This window comes from Myxine glutinosa, chromosome 10 (genome assembly GCF_964187855.1).
Source record: "Myxine glutinosa chromosome 10, kmMyxGlut1.1, whole genome shotgun sequence".
NCBI lineage: Eukaryota > Metazoa > Chordata > Myxini > Myxiniformes > Myxinidae > Myxine > Myxine glutinosa.
Window position 1 is genome coordinate 50,270,495 of NC_136270.1, and position 23,909 is coordinate 50,294,403.

Sequence of the window (23,909 nt, forward strand, 5' to 3'; positions counted from 1 at the left end):
GAGATAGACCTGAAAGAGAAGGGGACATAAGCCTCCATTCCTGCAACAATAACTTCAGCTGTACGTTTAGCAGAGATAAAGGCATTGCCCTAGGAGAGACAGACCGAGTCTATTCTTGCAGAGTATCTGAAAACTATAAAGGAGACAGACCAATCCCCCAAATTTAGCCCAGAAACCAAAAGAAATGTCGACGTATTATAAGGGATAGATATCGTTGACTAGACAACTCACAGCCTTCACTCACAGCTTGCATTATTATGGTGGACCACATTTCACTGTAAAAAACGTATTAAAATACATAAATAGTCGTAAATACAATTGTCTGCAATTATAAAAAATACCATGAAGGATGATCAAATCAGTATTGACAGTTCTCATAACTCAGAGTTCCCAAACATGTGGATTGGTTACGTATTCTCTGGAAGCTTTAGCGAAGGACTCAAGTCGGCGCCGGTGGTGACAATTTGACGACATCCACTAAAGGAATGAACTTTTCATTCTCAGCAAAAACACGAAACAAGCCAATGTGCCACATCATTCCAACAAATAGCACTAATTAAAGCACCAAAGATGCTCACAATAATCCATATTGAAAGTTCCATGCATCTTTTATTAGGCCTCTACCCAGGAAAGAACGAAAGGTTTGCTCTCCATGTGTCTGTCTGTCCAACCCACCTGTGATTTTCTGCACTTTTTCCCATACCCTATTCAACTGAAACTTGGTATATGCCTTTATTAGGACAAGTTACATAAAAAGTTTGAGTATTGGGACATTTCACCAGTTCTCCAGAGATATGGCGTTTTTGGACATATTATCCGAGCGTCAGTTTCCCAGACTTTTCCCCCTTACACTTTAACATATTGAACGATAACTAATGGGGACGCCCCTTCCTGGTGATTGTACCCCCCCCCCCAATGCAAATCTTCCCTGGTGCCCGGACATGGTCAGAGTACCGATCGGTCCCCATGAACCGGCCCTTACCACCCTTATCTCTCTAACCGTCATGGCCCTGACTTTGGATAGGCGAGGGTACACACTACACAATCCTGGATGCGAGGGATCTCTGGGTTGCTCCGCAAGATCGATCAGCCATCTCTGGCTGCGAGATTGTTCAAGAACTGTCTGGGGCTATACAACAGCAACAACAAATTGAACTGAAACTTGATTGGGGGCGTGCATTGCAAAGCAATGCTCCCTCTTGTTTATTTCATTTCACACACACCAAAACACAATTCTTTCCATCATAACTCATTTCACAACCTTTACAATTGACACATTCCTTAAATTCCTACATGTTGGACCCTTTTGGCTGCTCCTCAAAATATTTCCAGTGTTTCAAACTTGTCACGCGTTAATCTATAGACGATGGAAGAGCGATGCCAGAGGGTAAAAAGGCACCAAAATACCAGATCCTGTGGTGAGGCAGTTGCTTTAAAACAAGGCAAATCCAAATGAAGGCAACATCAGATTATTTCACAAAGTCCACAACAAGTGTGTGTCCATTCAGGAGCCAGCAAACAACATCTGTCCAATCTCAAGAATGAACTTTCAAACGTGTCGCCACCGTCTAAAAACTGGTTGTGCCTTGTCAAGTCTGTCGCTGATGTATACTCCCCTTCCATCATTTTAAATTGAATCACAGAAGACTCCGCTTGTGAGTAGGCCGAATGCTCCAATTGTGTTTGCTTCAAAATCTTGTCGACAACCCCTCTCTGTGTGCCCACCCCATTCCTAGTCGTACCCAACTGCTCCTGATGTGTCTTTTGCATCTTAGAAGGCAGAAAGGTTTTTGGCAACCCTCGACTCTCACTCTGCAACTGAATCCAGACAGCATCAGCTCACAACGCGTGTACTAAAAACATGCTTTGCTGCTCTTGCACTTCCTCTCTCTGCCCTTTACCATAGAAAATTATTCATCCACTTGGAAATCAGCCAACATCACAGCATTACGTAAAAGGTGCAAAAACGGATTCCGTCAACTACAATCAAATTAGCTTACTTCCAATCATCAACAAGGTCATGGAACCCATCATCGCAGTTGACAAAATAATTCCTTTTCTCCAACAGCCTCATCTCAGATCATAAATTCAGATTCAGACTTGTTCACTACACCTTGGACAGTGGACACGCTGCTTCCACTCCCCCAAAAATGGATAGAGGCCCTCAATATCAGACATAAGATCAGGAAGCCCTCTGTGGACATATCAAGCTTTCGATACATTCTGGCATCCTGCCTTGCTCTCTGAACTGTCTGCCTATGGAATCCAAAGCCAACTACACTCTTGATTTACCGACTTTCTCCACTCCCACAGCAAACACGTGGCTCTCAACGGAACCCTTTCTTCTCATCTCCCTGGTAGGGCTGGAGTACCCCAAGGCAGTGTTCTAGGCCCAATCTTATTCCTAATCGTCATCAATGATCTCACTGACTCTCGGGAAAATCATCTCGCTTTGCTGATGACTTTACTCTCTGCCATATCCCTCATCCTTCTGATAGACAGGCATCTTCCCTCTTCTCAGACCTTCACAAAATCACAATCTGGTAAAACACTTGAAATGTCTTTCAATCCTAAGAAATCCGACACAAACACCCTCTCAGAAAGAACCAAACCGCAAACCCTCCCATCAACTGTCTCAATCAAAGCGGTTCAATCACTCAAACTCTTGGGTCTCAATCTCAGCCATGATCTCTCTTGGACAAGTCACATTTCAAATTTGGCCTCCACAGCCAGACGCCAACTGAGCATCCTCTGTCATGCAAAGTCCTTCCTTGGCACACCTGAGCTCCTCCTAACCACATACAAGGCTTTCATCCACAGCTTGGAGTACTGCACAGAGGGCTGGCTTCCTTACCTGCTCACCTCCACTCATTTATTTCTCTTTTTGCCCCACCTGTGGAACCAAGTTCCACACACTTCAATCTCATTCTTCCTTCCAGGTCTTCAAGACAGCTGTTCGCCACCATCCGAAGTCTTCCCCCAACCCCATCCAAAACAATATTTTCTACACCAGGTAAGCCATCCACCACACCTCCCAAAATTTTGATTGCGTATCCATCCTCACGTTTGCCCTCTGCCCTGTTGGTGTTTCTCCTTTATCCTGTTGTTCCCTTTGTGTCCTGATCTGTTCTGTGTTCTAACTTTTCCACAAGCTTTGATCATGCATTAAATAAATCCAAAAAAGGATAGACACGAAGAGGAGAAAGGAGGGCAGCACAGTAGCCTGCAAGTAATTGGGTTGGGTTAGGTATGGGGTAACATTGTTTGCCAGTAGGGATGACATGACAAAATCGTGCACCATCTGTTCAAGGTGCTGGTGGGAAGAGTGAAAATGAAGTTCCATAAAATAAAAAATAAACAAATAAAACTAAAGCAATGCGACTGTCACCAATATGCCCTCGTTCACCGTCCTCTTAATAAAGTTTGATTTAAATCCCTTCAACTGTTTAAGTATCACATTTTCACCAGCCTTGACGGGTTTCACATGGATCGGTGAAGCGGTTTCAGAGAAGGGATTTTTTATAATTATCGACTTTCAAGCTAATATGGATGTCACACCACGTGACATATGACCTTAAAAATGTACACTCTGCATATGTATGGGTGGGCGATCACGTTTGTGAAGTTTCGTGTTGATTGGAGAAGGTTCATTTTTCTATCCAAGATAGCTGCCAAACCTACGACATCATTTTCAAACTATATGCAACAATGGTGATGGATGATATTTGTAAAATTTCGCTTCGATAGGGTAAGCGGTTTCAGAGATATAATGATTTCATATTTTCCTTCAATCCAATATGGCTGCCACACCATGTGACCAATGATGTTTTTGTGATCATATTTTAATCGCCATGGCTAGTCATTGACACACGTAAAGTTTTGAGTCAAACGATTTGGTGGTTTGGGAGATGATTTTTTTAGGGTTTTAGGTTAAATCCAATATGGCTGCCAAACCATGTGACATGGTCATAAATTTAATATTTCAATACAAATGTGTCGTAGATCATGTGCATGCAATTTCAGGTTTTTAGGATAAGGAATTCGATTAAAACATTTTTGGTTGGTATACCACTTCACCGATGATATCATTATCATGCTTTTGTTCCCCATTGGGAGTACTTGACAATGTGCCAAGTTTCAAATTTTTCCATTCAGTGGTTTCTGAGAAATAATTTCATTATTTGAATTTAATCTAAGATGGCTGCCATACGACATGACCTTTGACATCAAAATTGGCATAAAAAAAACATTCTGCATGGGTGTCACTCCTATCCTGAAAGTTTTGTCTCAATCAGTCATGTGGTTGCTGAGAAAAACGAGGTTTAGCCTGTATGGACTGACGGACAACCCGAAAACATAACACTTGGAATGTTTGGAATGGCCACCTTTAGGGGCGGAAGCATTAAAAAAAACCCCAAAAAAACAAAGTGGGTGGACAGGGTCTAAATTTTGAGAGTTACTGGAAGAAGGGCTTTGAATTGGCAAGGAACAATCAGTGGCCTTGTTCACCCAAATTGGATCAAAAATGTATGGTGCTCAGCTATGCTGAATTGTCTGTCATCGTATTTGTCACTTATCTGGTCCTACCCAGGATGCAGTGTAGCTCACGTTTCAGGGCAAAAGTGGCATTCAATGGACACGAGTGACAACAACAACACACAACATGAGGCCATTTTCCCTGCTAGAGCGGGGGTTAGCCTAAAAAATTATTTTTATTTTTTTGGGTTCCCAACCAAAAGTTATTGGTTCCATTCTGGATCAAAGCAGCAGCATTAATGTTTTGGACACACAGAAGGTCGGCTCGTCAATTGCCTGCAAACTCCAGCCAGTTTACTAACCATTCGGGAAATCAATCGTCTATGCCAATCCTGCTCTTGCATACGATGCCAATCAACGTTGATTTTCCAAATGCCAGACAATTTAACTACTCATTCTTGAACACCCCCAATTAACACCACGTTGTGGGGGGGAGGGATGGAGGAACGGTTGGGTCCAACTTTAACTTGTTGGCCAGGCATGACATTCAATTGAAGGTGACAGGAGTAAGTCGTTTTCTTCAGGGAAAGAATTTTTGTTAATAATAAAAACCAAATTGGTACGGGTGCATGATAACACCCCAAAGGCACTGTGGGGATCCTTACCGTCCATCAACTTGCAAATCGGCTGCCCAGCTTAAGGTTCACCCAAACAACGGTACATTTTACGATTCAACGACCTCCATGTGAATCACCAATTCGTGTTTAGTCAGGTCAGGAATCAAAGCCAAACAAGACAGCTAAAAGGAAATCAAAATGGATAGAAGAATGCTACCCAAGAAAGGCAGTTCTGTCCACGTCGTCCCCTAATTAAAACAAAAATATTCACATTTTATGTTGGAGGCTCTTCATTGGGGTCGTTACTCTGGTTATATATTAAGATGTATATTCACCTTGGAATCAACTCAATCAGCTGATGCAACTGCAGGAAACCTTATTATCCTTATTCTTGCACCTACCCCCAACCATTCACCAATTTTGGTCATAACCCATTCAGAACTTTTGGAAATATCATGCTATATCATGTTGGCCCCATCTCTCAAATTATGAAGAATCACTGAAGATTAAAAAAGTTAAAGTATCCTGTTCCGGATCTTCACCAAACTCGAATCGGTTCATCCTTGTCACACATCCAAACCTGTCCACCAAGCTTGACGACTAAATTTGTCCATAATTCTGGGATATCCTGCTCACAAACAAAAACAAACCAGCATCAGTGAATATATAAACCTCTATCCAACCGAGGTGGCAGAGGTTTATAAAAAAAGTGCTGCCATATTGTCAGCCAAGTATGTCGAAAAACAAACACACCAAATATTTTTTGCAATACATATAACAAATTGATTTTATCACAGGTAAATGGTGGAAGTTTTTGCTTAAACAAAGCAACGGTTACTGTTGACATTTTCAGAAAGAGAACTTCTTTCATCAATAACTAAACTGGAGAAAGAATGTCTGAATGTCGTGATACGGTTGACAAAATTAAGGTATGGCCGCGAGTCACGTTAGCAAAAGATGGCATGACTTTTTTTTTCAGGTTCTTCAGAACAAGTTTCATGGAATATTTTGTAACATTTTCGGTCAGCCCGTTTCAGTTTTCATTCACCATCCAAATTGGCAACCGTAGCTCGATGTCCAAGACAGCAGAAACAACTTACACTTTAAAACGTCTGCTTCCATTCGTTGGCTTGTGAAGACTTCAATCACTTTCCAGTGACGGTAATATAAATATATAACGTGACTACAATTTTATACACATGCCATTGAATGTCAAACGTGTGTGCTCAGGTGGTATGGGGAGGGAAGAAAGGGAAAGGGGGGAATGTGATATTTAAATTGAATGTGATATTTTGAACACGAATCACAACATGAAAAGCAAGACAAGTTTTCCGTTTTATCATACTTTGGCTCCAAATTTGTCCCAACTGCATATGTGCAGAGAGGAATGAATAAATGAATGAATGAAAGGCTAACCCCCACTCTAGTGGGGAAATGGCCTTAAAACGATAATTCATTCATTCATTCAGAGAGGAATGAGAATATTTTTTACTGTTTGTCAAACAAAATTGAAAATCATTTCAAACAGGAAACTTGCTGCTCCTCCCCCCTCCCCCCATAATTGTGGTGATATGTTAGCATTGCACCCCATCCAAATGAAATGCGTTAAAAAAACGAATCGGCATATCAGAATAGCACCTCAATTCCCAAAAATCGTGGCATGCTTTTCTGACGACGAAAATACAGGAACCTCCGTATGTGTAGTTCTAAAAATATGGAGTTACGTGCTATACAGAAGGAATTTCACCCATGTCAGCTGTTTAGCCACGCACAGCTAACCTGCTGTTTATCTCCCTTCATAAATTGCTATTTAGGTGGGCTCCTTCACATTCCCAGTTTCAAGGTTATGATCAACAAATGCACTAATTTGGCATTATGGACAACGTATATGGCAAGAAATGTACCCATGTCCCTATAACAGCCACAAAAGGTAACAAATTTAATTTGTGAAGATTCCATTTTGAGTGATTTTTGGGGTGGACCAAATGGTGATCAATAACCCCTTTAAATAGACACTTTTACATGAAGATACCCATTTTAATTTTCACGATGCAATGGCATGCCTCCTGCCTCGGTCGGACGCAGTTCACAATTTTATAATACAAAGCATTAACTAACTTAACTATTAATGCCTCCTGCCTCGGTCGGACGCAGTTCACAATTTTATAATACAAAGCATTAACTAACTTAACTATTAATTTAACTTATATTATTAACTTAACTAACTTAACTATAGTTCACAATCGGCAGCATATAGAATGAAGAATTTTTATATCAGAATAGATCTCCAGCTATATCTATTCGAGATCGTCAGCAAGCAAGTATTTAATGTGAAGGTCAATCTTCAAGAAGAGCACCCTTGGTACCCCCAAACTTTTTGAAAAAAAAATAAAAAAATGGGAGGGGGGATATTGTAATCGGCTCGGTCTGTCTGAATGTCACGCTATCTCTTGCTAAACGTTTGTGCAGAAATTCACCAAACTTGTTATTTATAATCACCACTTGGCATGAAGGTGCAAGTGCAGCATCATTTTTGGCCCTGACCCATGGGGCAGGGTCAAAAGGTCAAATGGCAAAAAATGCAATTACAGGAACATTTTAAATGAAACTTTGTATATGCAATCAACATTGGGGGACGCATGAAATATGCAACGATTTAATTTTGGATTTCACCCCAGGTTCATGCCCAAGTGTGGGGCCTTAGGGTCACGTGGGTCAAAACGGGAGAAAAGAATAGGCTCCAAATTTGATATTGGGTCATTCCTGGCGGAAAGTTTTGCCATCTTTCAATTCTGCTTGAGATGGGAAGTGTGGGGGATTTGCAATTACATGCCATCAACTTGACAGTTCGTTTTTCTGTATTTTCACATGGACTTTTGCACAAAAGGTTTATGTATCCGACAATGTGTGCAAATGACTGGTCAAGATGAATTATGCCCGAGAATCCTGAAAGTTGACACGTTTGATGAGTCTTTTATTGACAATGGAAAATTAATACAATAAAACTGGTTTTGCTGCAAAATTTGACTGGTATGTAAATGTGGCATTTATACCTTAATGCAATACACAGTGCATTTAATGATCCCACTACTCTTTAAACCTGCACACCAATTACAGAGACTTCATCGGTCATTTTATCCAAAAAATAGAAGGGAGTAAAGTGCAAAAACATTTATTAACATAAATGTTTATCAAAATATTAACAATGTTTATCAAAATAGAAGAGCAGGATGTAGAAGCTGTCAGAAATCAAAATGCATGACTTCTTCACTTACCTGTCATGAACAGGAACTTTCCTTTTCACAACACCTGTGAAAAATACGCAAATTAAAACCCACAACATACAAAACGTAGCACGCCGGCATTTTCTCTGTTCTCCACATCAAATGCTTCAAAATAAAAACTGCACGCAAAACAGGTATTTACAGAAAACATAGACTATGTTCTGTGCAAGTCTTACCTACACACTGCTCTGTCCTATTTGCAGTGTTTCGGGGCTGCCTGCCACTATCTGCAGCTACAGCCTTCTGTCGGTCTCCATCAAGCCGAAGTCTGCCACTACGTGCCTGTGGCTATAGCTTCTCGGACGCCTGCCTGGGAAAGACTTCAACAAAACCGAACACCTGTCCCCAAACTGAGGATGCCCTCAACCCCCACCCCAACCTGACATAGCACAAAACGCACTCGAAAAACCACCGCTGAGCCCTCCAGTTTTGTTGCCTTATAAATAACAAAACTAAATTAAAGCAGAGGGTGCAAAATGCGTCAACAACTTTCAAACCAATGGGGGTTTCCTCCAGATCCAAATTCAAATTAATTCAGAATTGTTTTGTTGATGTACAACAAATTGTTAGATACACCAACATGCAATTAAAAGCCGAATGAAGAATATTGTGGAGGGGATTTGAGAGGGGTGGGGAAATAACGGGCTATAAATTCTGCACTATCAGTACTAATGCACAACCGGCAAGGCAAACTAGGCAGCCGGTAGTTCGACTGCACGGACCGTTTTGAGGCTCACACTACAACAAGGTGCAAAACCACTTTGGAAGACTTTTGCTGTGTCCATTCCATAATCATAGTAGTGTGCTGAATCCAGTTCAACAAAACAAATTTGTTTTGGGCTCAACGTACCTAAATCGGTCAATGTTTAGTGAAAAACTGTATACAAAAAGCAGTGTTAAAAGAGGCGCCTTTAATTTCAAAATCATTCCAATACTACACCAATCTGACTTGCACACCACAATCAAAACAAACATGCCTACTGTTAAATAAAAACGTTAATATTCATGATCAGAAAGTACAATGCCATAAAAAAAAAAAAATCTAAAACAACCCCTCCAAAAAAGGGGGAAAAAAGGTTAAGGAAGCTACTTCTGGGAAAACTAAATGGAATGCTCATTTTTTTTTACAAAACGGTTGCCAAGACCAATGGCATTCTGCCATCAAAACATCTAAATATTCTGAATTACATCACAATTCAAAATACAGAACAATGCAGGCAGCAGCTAGAGAATCTCCTGTGGGAGCTGCGCCTGCCTGGAAGGGTAAGCTGGCACTGTCGAGCTGGTCTGACACTGCCAAGGGCATAAGTCTGGCTGTCCTGTCAATCCTGGCTCCTCCTGGGCTAATTACACTGAAGCCTGTTGGATATGGACATAAGGAGAAGAAAATGTAATGCTGCCATCACTTCATCTTAACTTGGTAGCACGAAAATATCAATACTAGCAGATTTAAAAGAAAAAAAGAAAAAAAGAATACCCTGAGGACACTCACTAACAACAATTCACAAGATGACAAATTAAACCGTTTTTGTGGATACCAGGTCGGGGCTTGTATCGGAGCTAACACATGCAACATAACAAAGGAAACAAAGAAACCTTTAAGCACATACTCACCTCGAATCATGGCAACTAGTACCTTCCACGACCACCACCACCACCACCACCATAACCACCACCGCCACCACCATATCCTCCACCTGTGTGAAAGCATGGCATCAAAAATGAATCCAAATAGTAATAAAAAGAAAAATATACATTTATTTGACTCTCCTCCCAATGGATAAATACACCAATAATATAAATAGAAAAACATACCGCCTCCATAGGGGCCAGAGCTGCGTCCACCATACCCCCCACCAACGTTTTTCATTGGCCCGTAGTTGGATTGCTGGTGGTTATAGTTGCCAAAGTCATTTCCACCATATCCTCCACCACCACCACCACCACCACCACCACCACCACCACCATATCCACCACCTGGTGAGTACACCAACCAAATAAACCACAAAACACAAAAATACCGTCGAAAGGAATATTTCAGCGTGTTTCTCCCTCGCGGCAAACATTGAACAATACTCCTGTATAAGTCACACTGGCTCAAACGTCATTGAGTGTTGAGGAAAACTCACCACCATAGCTGCCGCCACCACTACCTCCATAGTTGTCATAACCACCACCACCTCCATAGCCTCCGCCAGTGGATCCATAACCACCACCACCACCACCACTGCCTCCATAACCTCCTCCATATCCACCACCTGAATGTAAGCAATGCAATTATTTAGAGTGAAGGCAATTTAAAAAATAAATAAATATAATTAAAAAGGACAATTGCTTTGCAATACAGTGCATGTTGCCTACCAGCCCAATGACGTGATAGTTTCTAAGTCCAAAAAGGCCAAAACCAAAATGGGTGAAAAATTGTCAAACCCCCCAGAAACTCAAACTTGTTCTGCAGGTAAGCAAAATGAAGCCATTTACCAAGTTTCAATTGCTTATGTTAAAGAGTATTGGGGGAGGGGAAGGGACTGGGGAAGGCCAGAAACGACAGGAAAGACAGACTGAGAGCAAACCAATACCCCTCCAGTAAAACCGATAGGGCACTAATAAAAAGAGACCATCACACATTTGGACAACGACCAGCAACAAACAAAAATGAAGCAGGCCTACCTCCACTGCTCCCGTATCCATTGTAACCATCATATCCACCGCCATAGCCTGAAAGGAGCACAAAATACCCCATTTTTACAACAGAACAGAGCATGGTAATAAGCAGCGATGAAAAACATATGTCCACTAGTGGGGTCACCCATGGGATTGATTTGATTGGGATTGATTGACATCTTGATTTAGATGCTCCACATTAAATTTTACAAAATGGTCAAAATGGTGTATATATATATATATATATATATATATATGTAAAATGGTCAAAATGGTGTAATGAACACAATTTATTTATTTCACATAATATGTGACCCCTCACTCCTCTCCAATACCTCCTCGCGCCCCTCTCCAACACCTCCTCGCGCCCCTCTCCAACACCTCCTCGCGCCCCTCTCCAACACCTCCTCGCGCCCCTCTCCAACACCTCCTCGCGCCCCTCTCCAACACCTCCTCGCGCCCCTCTCCAACACCTCCTCGCGCCCCTCTCCAACACCTCCTCGCGCCCCTCTCCAACACCTCCTCGCGCCCCTCTCCAACACCTCCTCGCGCCCCTCTCCAACACCTCCTCGCGCCCCTCTCCAACACCTCCTCGCGCCCCTCTCCAACACCTCCTCGCGCCCCTCTCCAACACCTCCTCGCGCCCCTCTCCAACACCTCCTCGCGCTCCTCTCCAACACCTCCTCTCCAACACCTCCTCTCCAACACCTCCTCTCCAACACCTCCTCTCCAACACCTCCTCGCACTCCTCTCCAACACCTCCTCGCACTCCTCTCCAACACCTCCTCGCACTCCTCTCCAACACCTCCTCGCACTCCTCTCCAACACCTCCTCGCACTCCTCTCCAACACCTCCTCGCACTCCTCTCCAACACCTCCTCGCACTCCTCTCCAACACCTCCTCGCACTCCTCTCCAACACCTCCTCGCACTCCTCTCCAACACCTCCTCTCCAACACCTCCTCGCACTCCTCTCCAACACCTCCTCGCACTCCTCTCCAACACCTCCTCGCACTCCTCTCCAACACCTCCTCGCACTCCTCTCCAACACCTCCTCGCACTCCTCTCCAACACCTCCTCGCACTCCTCTCCAACACCTCCTCGCACTCCTCTCCAACACCTCCTCGCACTCCTCTCCAACACCTCCTCGCACTCCTCTCCAACACCTCCTCGCACTCCTCTCCAACACCTCCTCGCACTCCTCTCCAACACCTCCTCGCACTCCTCTCCAACACCTCCTCGCACTCCTCTCCAACACCTCCTCGCACTCCTCTCCAACACCTCCTCGCACTCCTCTCCAACACCTCCTCGCACTCCTCTCCAACACCTCCTCGCACTCCTCTCCAACACCTCCTCGCACTCCTCTCCAACACCTCCTCGCACTCCTCTCCAACACCTCCTCGCACTCCTCTCCAATACCTCCTCGCACTCCTCTCCAATACCTCCTCGCACTCCTCTCCAATACCTCCTCGCACTCCTCTCCAATACCTCCTCGCACTCCTCTCCAATATTCCCCACACACCCCTCCGCTCCAATCGGTCCTCACTCTCCGGTCCAAACGGGCCTCACTCTCCGCTCCAATCGGCCCTCACTCTCCAACTCCTTGATCCTCACTCTCCAACCCCTAGCTAGGGGTGCTAGGTGCTAGAGATTGGTGTATATATATACACACATATATACTAACACACACACACACACGTACATCGACACACACACGCGTACATCGACACACACACACACACACACACACACACACACACACACACACACACACACACACACACACACACACACACACACACACACACACACACACACACACACACACACACACACACGTTTAAAGTGTACGTGCCCTACCCCCCTCCCCCGCCCGGCAACGCTGGGTACTTCTGCTAGTAACTAATAAAATAAAAACGAAGAAATATCTCTGGGTAATTTCCTGAAACTCGGTGAAATTCGCTGAAATTCACTCGGATTATCGGCGAAATTTTTTATTTGGGCGGTGTATAATTGCTTCGAACGAAATATCAGCAATTTCCCCTGTGTTTCATGTCCATGCACAAGTGAAATGGAGTTTGTTTTTGCACACGTGAAATGAACATGTGAACCTTTACTTCCGGATAATAATGTTGAATGAAATAAAAACGAAGAAATATATGTTGGCATCATTGTTGACGTTTTTGTGACGACTGTCATCAAACGAAAAAGTAATATATCTTAACGGAAAAGAAAAAGCGAATTTTTTATATATGTCGACACATTGCCGTCGGTGTCATGTTGGGCGGTGTATGATACATCATGCCGCGATTTTTAAAAATATCTCTGCATTTTCCCGCGTGTGTGTGAATGTTCTCAATTATTTCTGACAGTGAGTCTAAAACCATCGATAAAAATTAAATCAGATGGTGAATTCGAGATAAAATCGTGAGGGTGACTCTCAATGAATGGGCTTTAGTTTACAGGCCTTTGAGAAATCATTTCGTTCTATAGTATAACCGGAAACTTTCTTGGGATTCTCTTCCCGTTTTTTTCAACCGAGTCTAACACTATGTTAGCGACTGTTAAAAATGAAATGATATATCGAATTAGAATTGAAATAAACCTATGTGAGAGAGAAAGACAGCACAGGCCTAACTAAACAGGCCTCAAAGCCATTCGAGGTAATAAAATGGTGGATATTTGTTTACATGAAGCCTCTCCAAGAATGGGTGGAGCTATGGGTGGAGCTACTCTGCAAACGGACTAAGCCACACCCCCGGACAGACGGACAGAATCACCTTCGCCTATTATAATATAGATATAAAACTTGTTTACCTCCACGGCCACCGCCTCGGCCTCCATAACCACCCATCCTGCCTCCAGGTCCTACATTGATTAAAAAACAAATTAATTCACAAGCGTCCATACGTGAAAACAACGAAAGCAAATAAATCAGCAGCATTACTCAGACTGGGCAACGGTTGCTTGAGTGAGATGTGCATGGAAGAGGTTTCGGGAACTGAGTGGCGCGCTGATGAGGAGGGGAGTGTCGTTGAAGCTGAAGGGAAAGGTGTATGCTGCATGTGTGAGAAGTGTTATGTTTTATGGGAGCGACACATGGGTAATGAACGTAGAGCAGCAACGAAGGCTGGAAAGGGTGGAAATGCGAATGGTTTGGTGGATGTGAGGAGTATCGTTGAGAGAGAGGAAGACAAATGATGAATTGCGAAGGATGATGGGAATCGAGCCTGTGATGGATGCTGTGAAGAGGAACAGGTTGAGATGGTTTGGTCATGTGTTGAGGAAGGATGAAAGTGACTGGTTGAGAAGAGTGATGGAAATGAATGTAGAACGAAGTAGAGGACGGGGAAGACCGAGAAATACTTGGCTAAAGATGGTGGAAGAATAAATGCGGGCAAGGGGGTTAACAAGGAGAGATGCAGAAAATAGGGCAAAATGGGGAAGATTGTCACGGGGACCGCAAGGCTAACCCCCGCTCTAGCAGGGAAAATGGCCTTAAAATGCCTGTTGTTGATGTTTGTATTACTCACCACCTCTCATCCCAACTCCACCACCACCACCTCCTCCACCACCACCATTACCACCACCGCCACCCCCACCAACAGCGTTCATTTCTTGTCGAGAGAGCGCTTTTCTCACTTCAATTTTGTAGCCATTAACCGTATGATACTTTTGAACTGGGGAAAGAGGGAGAGTTTGAGGTGGGGTGTTAGGGGGGGGGGGGGGGGGAGGAATTTTACAAGCATTCACTTTCATGTCAACAATAAGTATTCAACAGATTTTTACAACAAAATTCGTACAATAAGCATTCAACAGAAGTTGGTGAATTGTGAATCAAATTTGGAATCCTGGGAATGTCATGCCTGACTGATCAATCCTGTAAATATTGCCACTATATGCCTACTTGTGTATTTTACCTACATGCAATTATTACCATAATGCTGGCATATCCCCGAACAAGATTCACAAAGTTATTAGAAGGAAAAAAACAAAAATAAACTAGAGCAATGCGACCATGTCGCCAATATGCCTCCGCATACTCCCACAATGCGTAGATGCCCTTGTTCACTATCCTAAAAATAAACAAGTTTGATTTAAATCCCTTCAACTGTTTTCAAGTATCACATTTTCACCAGCCATGACAGGTTTCACATCGATCAGTGAAGCGGTTTCAGAGAAGGGATTTTTTTTTTAATATCGGCTTTCAGGCGAATATGACACTCTGTCCACTCATTAAAAATGTACACTCTTCTGCATATGTATGGGTAAGGCATCACGTTTGTGAAGTTTAGTGTTGATTGGATAAGGTTCATTTTTCTATTCAAGATGGCTGCCAAACCACGTGATCGACGACGACATTTTCAAATGATATGCAACAATGGTGGTAGATGATCTATATTATAATAGCCGTAGATGATTCTGTCTATTGGACGTCTGTCCGGGGTGTGGCTTACTCGGTTTGCAGAGTAGCTCCACCCATTCTGGGAGAGGCTTCATATAAATAAATATCCACCATTTTATTAACTCGCATAGCTTTGAGGCCTGTTTTGTAGGCCCGTGGTGTCTTGCTCTCTCTCCCAGTTTTATTTCAAATCAAATTCGATAGATCATTTCATTTTTCACAGTCACTAACATAGTTTTAGACTCGGTTGAAAAAAACCGGGAAGAAAATCCGATGAAAGTTGCCGTTTATAGAACGAAATGAATTCTCAAAGGCCTGTAACTTCAAGGCCATTGAGTCTCTCTCACGCCTTTATCTCCAATCTAACTCACCATCTGATTTCATTTTTATCGATGGTTTTAGACTCGGTGTCAGCAATAATTGAGAACATTCCACACACGCGGGAAAATGCAGATATATTTTTAAAAATCGCGTCATGATGCATCATACACCGCCCAACATGACACTGACGGCAACGTGTCGACATATATTAAAAATTCGCTTTTGCTTTTCCGTTAAGATATATTACTTTTTCGTTTGATGACGGTCGTCACAAAAACGTCAACAATGATGCCGACATATATTTCTTCATTTTTATTTCATTCAACATTATTATCCGCAAGTAAAATATGTTTCAGGAAATTACCGAGAGATATTTCTTCGTTTTTTTAAATTAGTTATGTGCGCATACACTTTAAATAGGTTTATTTGAAATCTTTAATTTTCCACAATATAATTTACTTGCCATTTATCATTTGATGATTACGAGACACTTCCTCTTGAGGATCGTGACAATTCATGCACTGCGTGGAAACTTCTATTTCCAAAATGAATGAGACGATCGATGAAGAACGCAGACTTGAACAGGATGTAGCAAGAAAACGAATGAGACGGGCGAACGAGTCCATCGACGAACGTCAATGCAAACTTGAACATGATGGAGCAAGAAAAAGAACGAGACAGGAGAAAAACGAGAGAAACGAGACGGGGAAAAGCCGATTGGAGAGGCGAGTGAGGAGTGATTGGAGAGGAGAGTGAGGAGCGATTGGAGGGGAGAGTGAGGAGCGATTGGAGGGGAGTGAGGCGCGATTGGAGAGGAGTGAGGCGCGATTGGAGAGGAGTGTGAGGCGCGATTGGAGAGGAGTGTGAGGCACGATTGGAGAGGAGTGTGAGGCACAATTGGAGAGGAGTGTGAGGCACGATTGGAGAGGAGTGTGAGGCGCGATTGGAGAGGTGTGAGGCGCGATTGGAGAGGGGTGTGAGGCGCGATTGGAGAGGAGTGTGAGGCGCGATTGGAGAGGAGTGTGAGGCGCGATTGGAGAGGAGTGTGAGGCACGATTGGAGAGGAGTGTGAGGCACGATTGGAGAGGAGTGTGAGGCACGATTGGAGAGGAGTGTGAGGCACGATTGGAGAGGAGTGTGAGGCGCGATTGGAGAGGAGTGTGAGGCGCGATTGAAGAGGCGTGTGAGGGATTGGAGAGGAGTGTGAGGGATTGGAGAGGAGTGTGAGGGATTGGAGAGGAGTGTGAGGGATTGGAGAGGAGTGTGAGGGATTGGAGAGGAGTGTGAGGGATTGGAGAGGAGTGTGAGGGATTGGAGAGGTGAGGGATTGGAGAGGTGAGGAATGTGAGGGATTGGAGAGGAGTGTGAGGAACGATTGGAGAGGAGTGTGAGGCACGATTGGAGAGGTGTGTGAGGCGCGATTGGAGAGGAGTGTGAGGCGCGATTGAAGAGGCGTGTGAGGGATTGGAGAGGAGTGTGAGGGATTGGAGAGGAGTGTGAGGGATTGGAGAGGAGTGTGAGGGATTGGAGAGGAGTGTGAGGGATTGGAGAGGAGTGTGAGGGATTGGAGAGGAGTGTGAGGGATTGGAGAGGTGAGGGATTGGAGAGGTGAGGAATGTGAGGGATTGGAGAGGAGTGTGAGGAACGATTGGAGAGGAGTGTGAGGCACGATTGGAGAGGTGTGTGAGGCGCGATTGGAGAGGAGTGTGAGGCACGATTGGAGAGGAGTGTGAGGCACGATTGGAGAGGAATGTGAGGGATTGGAGAGGAGAGGAGTGTGAGGGATTGGAGAGGAGAGGAGTGTGAGGGATTGGAGAGGAGAGGAGTGTGAGGGATTGGAGAGGAGTGTGAGGGATTGGAGAGGAGTGTGAGGGATTGGAGAGGAGTGTGAGGGATTTGAGAGGAGTGTGAGGGATTTGAGAGGAGAGGAGTGCTAGGTGGAGAGAGGAGTCAGGTGGAGAGAGGAGAGTGTCAGGTGGAGAGGAGTGAGGGGTCACATATTATGTGAAATAAATAAATTGTGTTCATTACACCATTTCTGGATCTGATGACTTGCCAGTAACCATTTTGTAAAAATGAATGTGCCGCATCTAACTCAATATGTCGAAATGTCACACATGTCCATGCCTGTGGGATTCCCACGGGTGACACCACTAGTATTGTAAAATTTTGCATCGACAGGGTAAGCGGTTTCAGAGATATGATTATTTAATATTTTCCTTCAATCCAATATTATTGCCTGGTGTTGGCTTAGCGGCGAGGGTGCCAGCTTAGGATCCTTGAGTACCAGTTCACTGGTAATTCCCTGTTTGTCGTAAAAAGGCGACAAAAAGGGTTGGCGGCAGGAAAGGCATCCGGCCGTAAAACATTGCTTCAAAAAGGGGACCAAAAAAACAACAACAACCACGGTCCCCGAAAAAGGCCAACCCCCGCTTGCGGGGAAAAATGGCCTCTAAAGGTTTTTTTTTTTTTTTTTTAATCTAATATTATTGCCTGGTGTTGGCTTAGCGGCTAGGGTGCCAGCTTAGGATCCTAGGATCCTGGGTTCGAATCCCGGTCGATCGCTGAATTAACGCTAGGGGGGTTGACTCAGCCTGTCATCCTTCCGAGGTCGGCAAATTGAGTACCAGTTCACTGGTAATTCCCTGTGTCGTAAAAGGCGACAAACAGGGTTGGCGGCAGGAAGGCCCCCGGCTGTAAAACATTGCTTCATAAAGGGGACCAACAAAAACAACAACCACGGTGCCCGAAAAAGGCCAACCCCCGCTTTGCGGGGAAAAATGGCCTCTAAAGGAGGTTTTAAAAAAAAATCCAATATAGCTGCCACACCATGTGACCAATGATGTTTTCGTGGTCATCTTTTATTCCCCATGCCCAGTCAATGACACACGCAAAGTTTCGAGGCAATCGATTTGGTGGTTTGGGAGAATTTTTTTTGTTTTTTTGTTTGTATACTGAATCGAGGCTCGTGAAAGAGCTGACATTTACTTCACAAACAAATCAACCAGACAAACAAAATATATAAAAAGAGGAAGCGGCAGACAAGAGAATGGGAAGCACGCAAACACTTGAGAGCACACAACATTTAAGAGCAGGGAGATGTGTGGGAGGGAGAGGGCTTGGGAGGAGGAGGCGTGGGAAGGGGGGGGGGGGGTGGGAGAAGTATAAAACACAAGGATACCAAGGACTTCCAGGACAGAAGTTGGTATTTCAAAAAGTGGAATTGGGGTGAAATTATCGGGGATAGAAAAGATCAAGGTTTTGGATGGGGGAAGATAAGAGATGGTGGTGAACAGCTGTTTTAAAGACCTGGAGGGTGGAGTGGGATTGAAGAGAGTGAGGGAGTTTGTTCCAGAGGCGGGAGAAAAGAGGAATGAAGGAGTGAAGGTGAGCAGAGAGTCTTGATTTTGGCAATTTAACCATAAGAGGGTGGCAGATCTTGTGCGACCTGTAGGAATATTTGCGGGACAGAGCCCAGAGAGAGCTGGGGGGGCAAGGCCAGAGAGGAGTCGGTAGAAGATGGAAAGACCACCAACCTGCCTGCGGTGAGTGAGTGAGAGGCCCTTGGAGTTAGCTTCATCGCGGGAGATTCCAATGATTCTGAATGCTTTGCTTTCAACAGCGTGAAGACGAGCTAGGTGTGAGGCAGGAGCACCAGCCCAGAGGGGAGAGCAGTATTCCATTGAGCTGCGGATGAAAGCCTTGTACGTGGTGAGGAGCTCAGGTGTGCCAAGGAAGGACTTCGCACGACGGAGGATGCCCAGTCGTCGACTGGCTTTGGAGGCCAGATTTGAAATGTGGTTTTCTCAGGAAAGATCATGGCAGATAGTGAGACCCAAAAGTTTGAGTGACAGAACTTCTTGGAGAAGATTATTCAGAAATTAGATGGGAGGGTTGTCCAGTCGGTCTTTTCGGAGAGACATCGTAAGAGTGTGAGATTTGTCAGGATTGAAAGACATGTTCCACTTGTTTGCCTAGTCTGTTATTTTTTCCAGGTCTGCAGAGAGTGAGGAGGCTGCAGACTGCCAATCTGAGGGATGAAGAATGGAGCGACAGAGAGTAGAGTCATCAGCAAAGAGATAGAGAGGATTTTCAAGAGAGTCGGAGAGATAATTGATGAAGACCAGAAAAAGCACAAGGCCTAGAACACTGCCTTGGGGAACTCCAGCCTGAACAGGAAGAGGAGATGAGAGAAACCCATTCAGGGCCACACGTTGACTACGACTAGAGAGGAAGTCCGCCAGCCATGCGTGGAGATTTCCATGGATACCAACAGAGGAGAGTTTGGTGAGCAGAGCGGGGTGCCAGACCGTATCGAAGGCACGTGATATGTCAAGGGAGACAGCTCTAATTTCCTGTTTGGCATTGAGGACCTCCATCTAGGGCTGTCAACCGAGCCGAGACCGGGACGAAATCCCGGCGGTTTCGGCTTTCGAGACGGTCTCGGGACGGTCCCGAGATAAATTGACTAACGCAATTTCTCGGTAAAAAAATCCCGGTTAAAATTCCAACTTCTTGCAGATATTTTCCATAATAGAGGCATTTATTGAGCCTTGCTTTCATTACTCTGCTTCTGCACAAGCATCATTTTTCGCAAATGCAGCTGAACTGACACAAACGATGATAGATAAAGTAAACTCACTGTTCCAGGATTTTCCCCTCGTCAACAAACAATGCACTGCAAACGAATCCGAATTCCGAATCCGGATCTTCATCAACATCTAATCATGTCGTCCTTGTCACACACGCTGCATCTCCACAAAATTTCGTCCGAATCCGTCCACAACTTTTTGAGATATTGTGTTCACAAACAAACGGACAAACAGACAGGAGTGAAAACATAATCTCCATCGACCTTTGGTGGCGCAGGTAACGAAATCAGGATGAAGGTCCCAATGAAAATCCGCCTCATCACGACTTTATTTAAACCGTTGAATCCTTCCGCTGTATCACTCCACCTCGCCCCGCCTTACGCTGCGGTCACGTGTCCGTCCTTGGAGACGAGTTACGGAATGTGGTTGCTATGGTCTTTTGCACATTAATATCGAGGGACTCGCTCGAGCCCCGTGATTGGAGGGACGATGTTTATTTAGATTAAAAACACGTTTATAACGGATTATTCTACACACAATGTATTAATACAAGTACAATACATTATGTAGTTTTATGAAATGAGTTTTTGATGAACGTTTATGTTTAATTGCAACGCTAAATCTATAAATTGTAAGAATCCCTCGGGGTTTGGTTTGACGGTTTGAATGTGAAAGTATTTTGGTTATCTTATCTCCACTTTAGGCCTGATAAGTTGTTTACGTTTACTTTAGTCACAGAGTCAAAATAAGGAGGAGGGGGGGGGGGGGGGTGATCACTACACCGCCTGCTTTATAATTTACTAGCAGAAGAACCCGGCATTGCCGGGCGGGGGAGGGGAGGGGGGGGGGGGGGGAGCGAGCCCCTTGGCGATCACAACTCACAAAATGATAATGAAACTCCAACCGGGCCTCGAATATGCCTGGGCAGAAACATTTTCTCCCTCTGACATTCCGAGCAAGAAATTACACGACAATACAAACTGTAATGAGATAACCCGGTCCCGTCGGTGGCCGATCATCTGCATGTAGGCGGTGTATTTTATTTCATCCCGGTAAATGGAAGCTAAGTCGGAATTTAAGTACTCAACATCAGAAATGAATTTTTTGCATTGTTGTTTATATATTGTAATGAAATTCCATTATTTTTGAAGCCTTATTATTTATTTATTTATTTATTTTTTTTTTTTTTTACTTTGCCGGAACCGAGCCGAACCGAGATCCCGTTATGAAAATTGAAAATTTATCGAGACGGTTCCGAGACGGGATTTTGAATCTAGCTAACAGCACTACCTCCATCCATTGCTGAGAAAGCAGTAGCAGCATGTCCAGAGTAGAATGACCAGGTCTGAAACCAAATTGATGATCAGAGATGAAGCCATTGGAGAAGAGGAAAGATTTCATATCTGAAGCAATGATGGATTCCTTGACTTTACTGATAATTGAGAGAAGGCTGATTGGTCTGTAGTTGCTGGGATCTGTTTTTGCACCTTTTTTGTGCAAAGCGGTGATGTTGGCAGATTTCCAAGCAGATGGCAGATGACCTTGAGCAAAAGAGAGTGTGAAGAGAACAGAGAGAGGGAGTGAAAGAGCGGAAGAACAAGATTTTAGGACCCGTGGGCTGATGCCGTCAGGTCCAGTTGCAGAATCAGAGTCGAGAGTTGACAGAAACTTTTCCACCTTGTCAGGAGGAAAGGACACAGAGTCCAGGAGCAGCTGGGTACGACTGGGTACGGTGGGTACAGAGAGGGATGGGTTTGGGACACAAGATTTAGAGGCAAACACAGAGTTGAGGCATTCAGCTTTTTCACGCGCGGAGTCAGCCGTGTGGCCGTTTGAGGTGAGGGAGGGGATGGAGGGGGAACAAACACCAGAAACAGATTTGACCAGACGCCACCAGGATTTGGAAGAGGGAGACAGATAAGAGTTCTGTCCTGAGAACGGAGAGATATTGTTTCCTGGCTCTCCTGAGGGTGGACACACACTTGTTTCGGGCTTTGTGAAAGGAAATGAGATTTCCTTCCGTTGGATTTGCTTTCCAGGAGACGAAAACAAGTTGTTTCTGGGCAATAGCCTCACCACAAGATTCCGTGTACCATGGACGGGAGGAAGGGTATGACAACTGAAGACGAGATGGGATAAATCTGTGCATGAGAGAGAGCAGTTTACTTTGGAAGAATTCCCAGGATGAGTTGATGTCAGAGGTGGTAGAGATGGGAGACCAGTCCAGATGATTGATGGCTGCTTGAAGACCATGCCAGTTGGCCTGAGTGAAATGCCAGACTCGTCGACGCTGAGGAGGGTCTCTGAGAATGGTCAGAGAGATGTCAACTTTAACAAGCACATGATCAGATGAGCCGATTGGAGCAGAAGAAGAGCAGCAGACATTTTCAGGGAAGTTAGTCATAACCAAGTCCAGAAGAGAAGATGCTCCGTTGATTGAGATCCGGGTCGGGAAATTGACAGATTGTGTCAGTCCCAGTGAGTCACAGAAGTCCTTTGCTGAAGAGCCATGGCTGGTGAGAGTGGTACCCACACCCAGCCAACTGGCATGGTGACAATTGAAATCACCACATATGAGGAAGAGAGAGTTGGGATGGGTAGATAGAAGTTGGTCCATGTTATCAGACAGCGAGATGTAGATGGAGTCATCACTGTTTGGTGGACGGTACAACACACATATGAACAAAAGGTGGGAGCGAAGGGGAAGCCGTAGCCAAAGGTATTCCTGGGGGTGAGGTGGAGAGAGGGCAGTGCAGGGCGAGTGAAGAAGAGTTTTTTTATAAAGATAGCAACCCCTCCCCCTCCAGGACGAGGCTCAGGTCTATCATACCGGAGGAGGGAGTAACCTGGGAGAGATACCAAGGAATCAGAGACATCATGAAGGAGGAAAGTTTCTGTTAAGCAGATCACGTCTGGTTTGTCAGAAGCAACCTGCATGGAGAGATCAGTCAAGTTTGAGCGAAGGCCCCGGATGTTTGAGGTCCATACTGTTAAAGAAGAGGAAGGGAGAGCATCGGATACAGAACGGGGGGGGGGGGGGGGGGGGGGGAGCGGTAGGGTATGATGTGGAAGAGGAGGAAGAGGTAGGGAGAGCTGTTGAAGGTGTGTCAGAGATTTCAGAACAGCTTGGAGAAAGGGAAGAATGGGGCAGACAAAAGGTTTGATGGTGATTGGGTGAGGTGCAGTGAGGTGCAGTGAGGTGTTGTTTGAGGAGGGGGAAGAGTGAGGCAGAAGGTTGAGGGAGATGAAGGTGAGAGTTGGAAGGGGGAAGAAGCGGGGAGGACGCTTTGAGGAGGAGGGGTGAGAGGGGAGTCGAGGAGGGGAGGAGTGAGGGAGGGTCTCAGAGGGGAGGGGTGTGGGGGGTGTTTAGGAGGGAAGGGGCAAGGGGGGAGATCTGAAAGGGATGGGTGATGGGGAAGATTTGGAGGGGAGGGGCAAGGGTGGAAGATTTGAAAGGGATGGGTGATGGGGAAGATTTGGAGGGGAGGGGTGAGATTGGATTTTGAAAAATGTACGATTAATGGGAAACGAACATTTCTTGCAAAATGAGTT

At 44.7% G+C, this 23,909-nt stretch overlaps 1 protein-coding gene across 1 annotated transcript in view; it reads right to left on the reverse strand.

Moving 5' to 3' along the window:
• Positions 1-1,156: 1,156 nt before the first annotated feature.
• The window catches only part of LOC137434523 (uncharacterized), a 319,351-nt gene continuing 296,598 nt past the window's right edge, over positions 1,157-23,909 (reverse strand). The window contains exons 6-13 of the mRNA XM_078785632.1: positions 14,573-14,719; positions 13,857-13,907; positions 11,048-11,095; positions 10,507-10,635; positions 10,193-10,354; positions 9,992-10,074; positions 8,369-8,402; positions 1,157-5,721 (exon numbers count right to left, since the gene is read on the reverse strand). Coding sequence (XP_078641758.1) covers positions 10,007-10,074; positions 10,193-10,354; positions 10,507-10,635; positions 11,048-11,095; positions 13,857-13,907; positions 14,573-14,719 — 605 coding nt within the window. The 3' untranslated portion in view covers positions 1,157-5,721; positions 8,369-8,402; positions 9,992-10,006. The remainder of the gene's footprint in view (positions 5,722-8,368; positions 8,403-9,991; positions 10,075-10,192; positions 10,355-10,506; positions 10,636-11,047; positions 11,096-13,856; positions 13,908-14,572; positions 14,720-23,909) is intronic.